This window comes from Apteryx mantelli, chromosome Z (genome assembly GCF_036417845.1).
Source record: "Apteryx mantelli isolate bAptMan1 chromosome Z, bAptMan1.hap1, whole genome shotgun sequence".
NCBI classification, from domain to species: Eukaryota; Metazoa; Chordata; class Aves; order Apterygiformes; family Apterygidae; genus Apteryx; species Apteryx mantelli.
Window position 1 is genome coordinate 51,651,386 of NC_090020.1, and position 12,590 is coordinate 51,663,975.

At 36.6% G+C, this 12,590-nt stretch overlaps 1 protein-coding gene across 1 annotated transcript in view; it reads left to right on the plus strand.

The window, feature by feature from the left end:
* The window catches only part of MCTP1 (multiple C2 and transmembrane domain containing 1), a 297,839-nt gene that overhangs the window by 229,152 nt on the left and 56,097 nt on the right, over window positions 1-12,590 (plus strand). The window contains exon 16 of the mRNA XM_067315354.1: window positions 12,421-12,540. Within this exon, the coding sequence (XP_067171455.1) occupies window positions 12,421-12,540 (120 nt within the window). The remainder of the gene's footprint in view (window positions 1-12,420; window positions 12,541-12,590) is intronic.

The following is a 12,590-nucleotide window of genomic DNA, read 5'->3' on the forward strand; positions in this document are numbered from 1 at the left end:
AGTGACACCAGAAGAAAGGTTGCCTCCTCAAACCTCAAGTCTGTTCTCTTGTATCTGTACACAAACAGTCTGTAGTTATACCTTGCATACTTCAGCTGCTTTTTACTATGAGTGACAAGGCCAAGCCTTAGTCTTGGATTTTCATGGTCATCATTATTTTGGCATGCTAAGAGTGCTTAAGGGAATAAGGAAGTGAGATTTTTCAGTAGTGTGTAACTCAACTAAATGTTAGTGATTTTGTGTTGGAAAAATAAAATGTATTCCTCTTGCCCTAGGGATGACTTCTTCCTGAATTTCAAAGACCCATTATGTTTAATAAATGCATTAGAGTTTCTTAAAAAATTGCAAAAATCTTTTAGAATGGCACGTGTTAAGCAACTTAATTATGAGAGCTTCTGTAATACCTTATTCAGGTGCTTTGGTTTGGCTGAAAATTTTTGAGAATGAATAGGTCGTTAAGGTTTAGGAGCAATCTGCAAGAATTCCAAGTCTGAAGTTCTGCTCACTTAACTTTGTGAAATACCTGCTCCTAGAGTGTGGTCCTTTCCAGGAGAATACTCCTCTCCCTGGTATGTGTAGTATATTTAAAAAAAAAAAAGAAGAAGAAAAAAAAGTACTGTCCTTGCTTTCACACTGGTGTTCTCATTGCTATGTTATTTTGTAAAAAAAGTTCAGAATGTAGCAATGGCTATTAAGAATGCTGGTGTAGTGTCTTGTAGATAGCAATAAAATACATTCTCCTGTTCATCTTTTAAGGATGTGCTTTGAAATGAGCATCTATAAAATGTAGTATTCTTCACTGGTTAGTAAATGTTATTGATGATGTTGCTGGTTCAATAAATGGTTTAGTTAGAGCAGTGGAATATTTCTATGTTAAAGTATGACTAAACATGTTGGAGTGGCAGACATCTAAATAAAGTGTAATGTTGCTGAAACAGTGAACTACTGAAAGGTAAGGTAGATCCTATAAAACATCATGTATTTGGAGTGCACAACTACACTTCCTGCACGCTAGTACAGCATGGAGAAAGCTGATAGTAAGGAGAGAGACAGCTTGGATTGCAGCATTTGTTGGCTGGAAAAATAACTATAAAAACAACAGGAAAGTTGCCAGGGCACACCTCTCCTCTAAATATGATTTAATATAGTTTGTGGAAATACAAAATTAATTCAATTTATTACAGAGAAACAATTGGAAGGACATGTTTGTTTTTTTAATAGCATGAAAACATACATTTCCCTGTGGTAGCATTACTTCAGCGAAATCAGTAGGCACAGTTTTCCACTTAGGATCATAAGAAAGTAAGTCGTGTCTTTCTGAATTTGTTCTCCTTGACAAATTGCATTATAAATTATAGATTTTATTTCTTAATATAGTTGGCAATAGTGAACCTTAAAAATCAGATTTAAAAATCTCAATTTTTTTTTTTGCAGGTTTGTCAGCTTGCATGGTTACATGGTATCTTTCATAGAAAGCTCTTTTTTTATTTTAGAAGAGTTGCGCCCTACCTAGCTTGCTTGCGGTCCATAGAGCTTGTTGGTATTGCTATGAACTTCTGGATGCTGTCCACCTTTGTTTTTTCTTTCAGTCTTCCCTTCTATTTTTCCAGCATCTTACATGAATTGTTACTTAACTCTAGCGAGAATATGAGGTTCTTTCTGTAGATTCTTAACAAAAAGAAGTCACGTGTTTGTTTTGCAAGTCTACCCTTGACATTCTTTTCTCTTCATGTAGTACCTATGGTTTCTCTCAGACATGTTCTATTTCAAAAGCAGATATACATCTTCTCCATTGCTCTCCCCACAAAGAAGGGTAATAAGTCAAATTTGTGCTTGACCCAGTTAAGAGGGTATTGAGAGAATCTCTTCACAAGAATAAAAGTGCACTAGCCGTCATTAAGTGTGATTAGCATATATCTTAACTAAGTATCTCACTTCCATTTCTTGTTCATATCCAGCAGTCTTGCAAGAAATTTCTTGCAAGAAATGCTATAACAATCTGATGTCAATTTTCAGATGCACCTGAAGGGAGTTTTGCACACCAGAGAAGTTTAGCAGAGGCACAAAGAACTAAAGTCATCCAAAGTTTGAGTGGTGGTGCAATAGTAAATATCTTAGTAAATATCTTGTTCTTTAAATTTTTTAAATTATTCTGGTCGTGACTGATTTTACCAATTCATAAAGGGATTGATAGCTGTCTTTCCATCCCCTTGTGGTGTGTTTTACAATAATAATGGTCTCAAATTGAAAGTGTACAATACAACTTGCACTGTATGAACTGTATTTTAACTTTGTAGTATTCCTTATTGAAATATTTGGTGTTTATATTGTTTATGTTAATAGCAGTTATCACTGTTCAATGTATATTGCATTTTTTCCACTTTCACATAGAAAGACATGGACATACTTTAGCTTTCTTGGGATCTATTTTAGTCTTCTAAAGAAAGCTTGCAGCTTAAAATGAATTCAGAGAGTTTTATTTTGCATTTTGTTTAAAGAAAGCATTGCAGGATATAATTATAGCTATCCTACCAGGGAACTAAAAATACTTGCTTGTCTCAGTGGCCTTGGCCCAGGGCTGGTCTTTTTACTATAGAATTCAGGTTGTTCAGACACTTAGAGCTGCACTGCTCTAACATTTAAACTAGTACTCCCTACTGATTTCTCATTTCTACAGTCTACAGCCTTATTCTATGCAAGAAAATCTAGAGGCTTGGTAAATACTGAAGAAAAATATACCTTTCATATGAACATATAGAGATCTCTAGCATCTAAGTAAGTTTAACCAGATCTGTCAAGGTGGGGTGGGGGGAAAGGACTCACTACATGATGCCTATGGGGAAAGACAGTGTAAAACACTGAAAGAAAAGAGAAGTCAGTTATATCAGCCCTGGATTAATATTAGAGTTGCAAATAGAAACAGGCGTACATTGCTAGAGATGCTAAACATAACTCTGCATGTTTTTTCAGAACTGAAGTGGTGGGGGAAAGTCTTGAGATCAGTGAAGGAGAAAATTAGAAAATTAGGAGACAGATTGGGAGATGGTTACCAAGAGTGTTAAGATGTCTGAAATATATTATTATTCCTTAAGATGTATTTACAGTGAAGTATATAAAAGGGGAGAAAAGATGCTTTCCTGCATTGACTGAATGACTTTCGGGTTGAGGAATAAGTGCTTAAGGAAAGCAGGACAATCAAAAGCAAAAAACTCTTGGGCATTTATTTATTTGTTATTTTACAATTATACCTAACCAATACTCCAGACCTTACAGAAAAACAAAATGAAATGGGTCATCAATCAGAAGCATAAAAATCAACATAGAAAGCTCACTAAAGTTGATTGATGGTCTTGAAAATTGAAAATAAGCCAACATTACACCAAGTTACTTGATATCAAGTGATAGTTGATAGCAAGTGGCACCTTTCGAAAGGGGACCTAATATATAAGATAGATTTTAAAGAAATCGCTAGAGAAATTTGTATTTGTCTACATTAGCACTCTAGTGAAGGGATGTTTTGTGGTTTTGAAAAGCAGCGATCCTGCCTTTTGATGATTCTTGCATCAGCCTATTCCGTTGTCTCCGTCCTCTCCTTCCAAAAAAACCCAAATAAATCAGAACTTTTTTTTAAGAACAGAAAGAAAATGGAAGAAGCAGAAAGACTGCTTGATTCAACCTTTTCACTCTGAATGAAGGGACAGATTCAGCAAAGGGATTCTTTGTGTGAACAGCTGACCTCTCTAAGGTATCAGAGAAACCAGTGTGTAGATGCAGCTATCCCCAAATAGTTGTGGAAACAAAAATATAGGCTTAAGCCTTAACTGAAAATTTAACTCGGAGTATCTTCAATACAATAAGGGCAGTACAGTTCCAGTCAGTGAAATGAGACTTCAGAACAATTCACAGAAGTATTTCTGCTTTTTTATAGAATCTGGTATTTGTTTGTTCCAAGGATGAGGATGCTTATCAAAATATAAATCAGTACATTTGCATTTTATTGGCTGTGCTGGAAATCACAGACTGCTCCCATGTTCCTCTTAGACAGGTGACTCTGGTCCTGATTTACACAGTTTAAATGTCATTACTACCCTTTTCATTTCTGACAGACAGTTGGCAAAACCTAGTTTTCCCTGCAGCCACAGGGTTTACTTTTCAGGGGCTAGACTGCTTTGTATCCTAATGCTCCATTTTTAGTGGTGGTTATTTGTGACTGAACGGTGGGGAGGGGTATTTAGTTTTTTTCCTAGCACAAAGATAAGCACAATTTAAACATTTGTTAAGCCTAAGTAATTTACATTCAGCTGGTAACTTTTTGAAGTATTTGACTTATTTTTCTTTGGGAAAAAAAGGAAATATGTCTACAAGTATTTCTTTTACTTTCTAGTATTTGGGTGATGGAGACTTTCTGGCATATTATGATATTTTTTATGGTGTTTTCATTCTTGCCTGAAAATGCTGACTGATTTTTCCATCATATACAAAAATGGACAGAGAACAAGGGACTGTGAGCAAATGAGGGAAAAATGAATCCAATCCAGTATGGGATATAAATAAAAACATGTAATTTGGAAGAGCATTCATACAGTATGGATAAAAAGCTCTGATACTTTTCTGTTAGTTTGGACTACAGTGGATCTAAAGTAAAGCCTTTCTTAGGAAGCTAAAGAAGGTAACCTAGTATTTTTTTTTTTCCCCTATGTCCAGCTTAACCAATAATGATGGCTCTTGATGACAGACAATAGGTATTCTTATTGTCTGCAGAAATTTGGAAAGAACAAGAGGCAGGTTCAAAGCCCTTCAGCCCCTGCTCGGTTACCCAAGCTGTAAGGAGGGAAGGGAGAAACCAATTACATAAATAGCTGTAAGTTATTACAGCTTAACATGGATTAAGCATGATCCATGTTGTGATTTTACACTTTCAAAGCCAACACTTTAGATTTTGCTTCTAAAGTGACACAGACATTTCTACTTTCAACATTCCCACCTTTATATCAGGACAATTGTAATAGAGGAGAAATATACTGAATTCCAGTTTTTTGTGTAAAAGGAACATGGACATGGATTTGCGATACAGATTTGTGTGTTGAAAAATATCTCTAAAGTGCTGTGAAATGTACTTTTTAGAATGATATCTTTTGTAGTATGCTGCTTCCAAATGAAATGGCATGTTCAGCTCTATAAGTATGTCAAGGAATTTTAAAATTAGGAAGGACTGTATTGCTTTCAAATGGAAAAGGCATGTACAATGGGGAGAGGATTAAAATGCTGCTTTTTTTTTTTTTTTTTAACCCAAAGAAAATTCAGACACTTTGAATTATAAAACGATTGAATCCTATAGCTGGTGATTACCCCTCTCAGCAGAACTGTACTAACAAGAATAAATCAATTTAAAAGGTATACATAAAAGCAAAGCAAAAGCAAATTGAGGACAGGCATTAAAAGCACTTTTTTACTTAGAAAATAATTAATATGTAAAATAGTCCTCTAGGTAATGTTGCTGAAACAAAGACGTAGGTCATTCAGTAAACAATTGGATAGTGTGGAGCAAATGGAGTACTAAAAAGGGACAAGGTTCGCTGAACCTAATAGCCCCATTTTCAGGCATGCCTTTGATCTGTTGTATCCTAGTAGGGCATTTGGTGCTTGATACCAGGTGTTATTGCTCATAGGGAAAATAATACCAATTTCTCTTAGTTTGTCTGCATTTTAGAAGTCTGAGAGAACAACTATGTGTTGAACTGCAGCTGAGAATGGCAATAAGCTTTGTGTATGGTAATGGCCTCAGTGAACCACATTTTGCTTTTCTAATTTCAGAGTGGCCACTAACTCTGCAGCTCTACTAATGCAGCTCAGAAATTGTTAAATGAAAGGGAAAAATGACCCAAGAGACTCAACATTTTATAAATATTTACAGATTTTTTTTGTAAATATGTCACTTATATTTCCAACTAACTTTTGCTATGTGAAACTGGAAACAATGGCATGAATTTAACGTCAGTAATTCATGCACTGTTTAAAATGACGCTATATTCATGCTCTGGGGTTCACTTTCTTGGAATTGTCAGCATTTTCAGAGCAAAGTCATAGCACTTTCATCTGTGACTTCTGGAAAATGATGTGAAATGCCAGTACAAGTTGTAAGTGGAAAAAGGAAAAAAAAAATTAAATGAAACTTTCAAGCTTCTAACTAGGTTTTATTGGTGCTGACAATCTTGTCAAGAGTCAGGTGGTATTACGGTATGACTGGATGATAGTATCATCTTGGAGGTTGTTCAGGTGAAATAAGTCCATTTAGCTATAGATGTGTTTCAAAAAAAAATTGGGTGTGTTGAAACACATCAAGTGAATCATATCTAATTGTCAGAGTTGCTTCTTTAATAACTAGAGTTACACCACGCCTAGATGAAAGAATTCAGGTGTAGTAAAACCATGGGTTTATCATGCATATAATCAACATGCAAAAACCAGGACCAGAAATGCCCTGCCTAGTAAGAAATGAAAAAAAAATTTGAGTGTTCTTCTAGATATGGGACTGAAGTATTCTAGCTAGAGCTGCCATAAATTTTTCAGTAGGGTTTTTCCTCATCAAGACTGAGATTAAAATAATAATTAGTCCAGTCAGTTAAGATCTTACTACTTTTTTTTACCTTGGCAGCATCTCCGTTTTCTTGTTCTACAGGGAATAAATAGAGAGGGTGAGAGACAAAATCTAGATTACAGTGAACTGGACTGTTCTTTTGTTATTCCAGCAAAAGAGAGAAGATGCTGGAAATCTCTTAAGTTTGTTTCTGAGTTAAAGGAAAAGCTCTTATAGGATTAAGAATAATAATTATTCAGCATTTCTCAGACTGCCAAGGCCTCTGCGATATAAAAAGGAGAACTACCACTTGTCCAAGGTTAAACTAGAGATCTGTCAAAATAATGTACCCAGGAATGGCATACTTCTTTTTTTTTCTGTATTTTTTACATGTCCCATGCTGTTGCTATTTTCAAGTTGACTTCTGTCTATTCAAAGAAACAGTGACAGATAATGTGTTTAAGACTCAGGTCTTTCAGAGCTCACCTTTTACTGGCACTTAGGTAATTGGAACTGAAGTTGTAAGAGTGCTTAAAAAAAAAAAATGTTGGAGGATGCTTTAAAATATGTTCAAAAGGCATATTTCTTCCAGACATACCTGATTGAGGGCGCTGTGTTCTATACAGATTCTCATAAATGCTCACATTAATACTATTAGTGTGTTTGGGACTTGATGCACCTAGAGGAAATATTTTTTAAAAAAGATTTTAAATAAAGCGTCACACAAGATGATAAGGGTCATGATGATGGGAGGCAGCAGACTAATTTTTTAATGAAAGAGGCTCCTGACTGCACTCCAAGGTACAGTGAAATGTATTTTTCAATGTTTTACAGTATAAACACCATGCAGAATTTTACTGGAGCCTTAAACCTTCAGTACTTAACAGAGAGTCTGTACCATGCAGATATGTGGGTTATCTTTCAGTCTTTCTAGTCTTCCGAGAATACATCCAAGGGACAAAGCCTCGGGAAACACTATTGTCCTTTTAAGCTTAAAGGGTAAATGGATGATCTTATGATTAGAGCATAGCGTTTGGAGTTGCAAACAGGCTCTTTTTGTGATTGTGCCAAAACTCCATACAGCCAACTTTTGAATTTCCAGGGTAATCAGGAGGTGGGTAATGCATATAATGCAAGCATATAGATAATACATAAATGAAGCTATAAGAATCCTCTTTAAAAATGATTGGAGGCAGCCATACGTTGAAGGGGAGGCTGCTGTATGAGTGGCATGCACTGTGTGACATGATGGTCAAATGGCCATATCTCTCTGTACTGCTAAATACATTACAGCTCAGGACACTGGGTACTGTGGATGCAAATTTCAAGGTTCCTGTGTCAGTCTTGGGACTTGCGAGGTGACTCATTTACTTAGACTTTCAGACTGGAAGCCCTGGGAAGCTTAAAAGCAGGAATGCTGTCAAGCCCCCTTTGCTTTTTGCCTCAAGGGAATCCACATATCAAGGTTGTTCCGAGGCTGCAGGTCCTGGAAAGCTCTGCATATGTCAGCTGGAAGCATCTTATGCTCAGTTCTGTGACTTTCATTGAATCCAGGCTTTTCTGTGAAAAGAGCATTTTCTAATTTTTGTCAGAAAGTTCTCAAATGTAACTTGCAGCCTTCCCTCTTCAGCTGCACTTTGGTCTCTTCTGCACCTGGCTATATGGGTCAGTATCTCCAATGTGGGGTGATCCATTTTTCTATATATTCTTTTCTGCTGATAGTCAAAATTAGAAGCAAAAGAAAAAAAGAGCTGGGAAACATAAGGGTTAATAGTGTGAACTCTGTGGGTGCAAACAGGGTTCTGTTAAAAATGAAATAAAATTGGGTGGAGGTAGATAAAAAGAAATCTGAAATAATTGTTCTGTCGAATACTGCCTTTCCACATAGAGAGAAATCTTTCTCTTCACTTCTGTCTGAAGAGAGCATCAAATAGAGAATCTCATCTCTTAATTAGAAAGAAAAATACTCATCAAACACATCTCGTCACTGGAAAGCTAATGATCCACAGCTGCTAGTCTGAAAGGGCAGGCTTTTTTTCTGAACAGTAGGAAGTGTTAATCATTTTGGATGAGATTTCTTTTTGAAATATACTGTAGTTTGCAAAAGAATAGGATATTCAATATTCCAACTTAAATTATTTTTTGAAGTGTTGTACACCAGGGATAGTGTCATGTGTCTTGCTGAATGATCATTTAATGCATGTGTCTCTCACTAAGAGTATCAACTGATGTGATGTTGTAAATGCCCAGTTCATGCCTGTGACTCTTAAAATCTTGATCTCACGGGGGAGAAGAAAAAAAAGTCCTCCCTTATAGTCTTCTGTGTAGGAAATGGTAGCTATATTAAACTGTAACCTTTGAGACTCCCACTCCTCCCTTAAAATAGTTGGCTTGTTTCAGTAGTGATGAGGATCCTTTTTTAGACTGAGTAGAGCCATTATTTCTTTGAAAGAGATCATACCAGATACAATCCATATCCCATTGGATGCTTTATAGGCATGGGCAGGTCCCAGAACTGACCTTTTATACCTGTTCCTGTGCTTTTCTGGCTCTGCTTTTTCTCCCTGTACTTGTTTAATGGATGGATATGTAGCTTTCCCTCCCCTTCATGGATGAAATAAAGTTGAGGGAATAGATTATACATACAGCTTCCCCTCTTCCCTCTCCCCCTAGCTGTAAGATCCTTTATGCATAAGAACTGAGCCCCAGAATTTTCTTGCTGTTCTGCACAAGTTTTGGGGGCTGCTATGTTTACTTAAAAGTCTTTGCCTAATACTGGGACTCTGTTTTCTCCCTTGTGTTTTGTGTGAGTGCATTTTTCTTCTGGGGGAGATAGTGAGGCAATTTCACTTGTGGTGCTATCGCTCTGCTGGTTTCACACAGCATACATCTCATTTGTGTTGCAAATACAGACTCCTTGTTTTCTTAGTGCCTGGCTGAGACAGGTGCCTGAAAGAAGGAACCAGTAAAAATTCAGGCAGACTAGATGGAAATGAAGCTGGCAGGTCAGAAAAATCATTCAAAGGAGATGGCAGGTATTGTCCACTTTTTGAAAAGGTATGTACATACAAGTCTTAAAGAGGATTAAATAACTTTTGTAAATTTGGAGCTTTTCAGACTCTATTTTTGGCACCTTTTCTGATAGGTGTCTGTCCTTTTAGATGAACATTTTTCTGTCATTATTTTCATACTCATTAGATTACATCTAGATTACTGTGTCCTGTTTTACTCCACTCTCCCTGCCAGTATGAGAAAGTATTAAATGTTGATAAACTTGAATGAGTTCAGCAGAGAGCCACCACAGAGTGGTCAAGGGCTGGAGCATGAGTCCTGTGAGAAAAGGCTGAGGGAGCTGGCCTGCTTCAGCTTGGAGAAGAGACAGCTTCAGGGAGACCTAACAGCAGCCTGCCCATGCTGACAGGATGTTCCTGAGAAGAGCCAGGGTCTTTACAGAGGTGCACAGAGAAAGAATGAGAGACAGTGAGCTTCCAAAAGGCAAAACATTTTCCTCGTGGTGACAGTCCAGCAGTGGAAGAGGTTGCCCAGAGAGACTGCGCGGTCTCTCTTCATCCTTGGAGGTTTACAGGATGCAACTGGGCAAAGCCCTGAGCAATCTGGTCTGAATTCAGTAGTGACCCTGCTGTGAGCAGGAGGTGAACTTAGAGACCTCTAAATATCTCCTGAGAGCATCTAGGTTGCTGGGTTTTTTTCTCTGGAGCCATGGATTGTTTTGATATTATCTAAGATTTTCTTTACATCTTTCTAACCAAATTTAAAATGGGAACGTAAGACAGACTGTATGCATTGGTATTTCTCAACAGGTAGTCTCTAGAATCCCCCTTCTGATAGTTGGATATTATTCGCCAGCTTTCAAAGCTCACCTCAGCATCGACATAGGGCATTTCTGGGGTTAATCGGTGCGAGGATGCTTCGTGTTTCTTTTGAGATTAGAATTTTGGTTTAGGTGGGCTATATCAAATATACCAAATCAAATCCCTGTAGATACTGCTTTGAAAGGGGTAGTTAGCAAGCTCCTAGAAGAACTCTAGAATTCTGTGAACTTTTGTTTGCTTCTTATTCATTACCATTTGTAACAGATTTCCTTTGAAACTAAATAACCTAAAAAACAAAATTTTCTTTCAAACAAAATATTAACCGTTAACAGTGCCAGTATCCTCTTATGTATGTTACACAAACTGCTTTTTCAATTCTTTGAGTATTCATCATGTTTGTCTTGCAGTCTCACAAGACTTCCAGATACAAAGCATTTAGTTAAAGAAAGTAGGAGAGGGAAGGTAGGTTAGCTGATATTGAGGCAGTAGATGACTTAAAATACTGATTTTTTTTCTTTTACATGGACGTTTGTATTTGATAAGAGCATTTCATTTCAACTCTAAACAGAAATCTTCACAGCATAAGATTGTCAAAATCCCCATTTTGTTCCTATTCAAATTTATATCCATCTAGATGATTGGTTTTGGCAGAATGTGTCATTTTTTAGTTTGTTTAGTTATTGGCTTTGCTTTAGGTTTGCTAGTTCTGAGTCATAACACCTTCATTAATTTTAGTAGGTTATAAAAACAAAAGTATTCAAAAGCTTAAGTCATAGGATTTGAATTAAAATGGCTTGGCAAGATTTCTGAAGAGTAGGCGTATATCCAGCTGTGGTAAATAGTGTAATTTACCATAATACTTTTCGTTTTTGACTTCTGTCATATGAGAGGAAAATAAACCAAGTTATGTTATGACTAGAACTGGGTAAAATACAGGGCTTCTTGTTCATGGGGAAAATTGGATGTAAAAATGGTTTTAGTTTAAATCCATCTAAGTCCAAATCTTTTTATTTTTTTCCTGAAAAAACAATAATTTTGTTCCAGAATCACCAGGGAGCAGTATCTCCCTGGAAGTGTCTCTGCTAGACAGCTACAGACTCTGACAAATGTTTACGATTTTCAGGTGTCAGAAGCTAGCTCTGATAGCCTAGCTATCTAGCTAGCTCCTAGCCTGACAGACCAGAGACAGAAGTCCATGGTATCAAGCTTTTCACAGCTCCATGGCACAGAGCAGTAGTATCTGCAGTGAAGATTGGTTTCTTGCTGGACCATGCTCTCCATGCTTCCAAGGGCTCAGTGCTAGAGAACGGTCCCTGGGATATTTAGCCAGCTCATGCTTGTGTCAGCCTCCAGACATGGATCAAAGAGTGCTCAAGATGTTTTGAAGAAATACTACAAATTCAACAAAGTTTTCAAAGACATGGGCTTGAATGGCTGCATAGTATTCCTTTTAATCCCATTTTCTATGGTTCTGTGGTCATTACTGTGTTACCACAATTTTATTCAAATATTTGGACTTTTTTGTGTTTTAGTATGATTTGAGTCTTCTGTACAAATGAATTTTTCAGATTTTCACTGTAATGTTTACATCTTCTGTTTATCTGTGTGACATTACTAAAAAAAATTGTTCATTCTTTTGAAAAATAAATTATTTTTATCCATAGAAATAACCCAACCTTTTCTTTATCATGTTGTGATCTTATTTTTATGCTATTTTGCATTATTTTGTCCACATAAACGTTATTTAACTAGAGAACAATTAATGTTGCCTCTTAGGCTACACTGTATCAACTTTAATTTCAGAAGAATTAAGGTACAAAGAAATAAAAAGTGTAGCAATTGTTTTACCCAGGTAAGTGGCTGGTCAGCAAAATGGTAAAACAAGTGTTCTTGTTGCCTGCCTAAGGAGAGATGATTTTGTTCAGAATTGTTTTAATTCATTGGTCTTAACCGTGCATAAGAGTTAACATAGTGGAGTGTTGAATCACTTCTTTCTCCTCTGTCTTTTAGCTTTTTCTTTTTGTGGTTTGGAACTTTGAGCTCTACATGATACCGCTGGCTTTCTTGTTGCTGTTGGCATGGAACTACTTCTTGATCGTGTCAGGGAAGGATAACAGGCAACATGATACAGTAAGTCTTTTCTACTTCAAGCACATACATGTCCTCTTCTTCTTTAACTA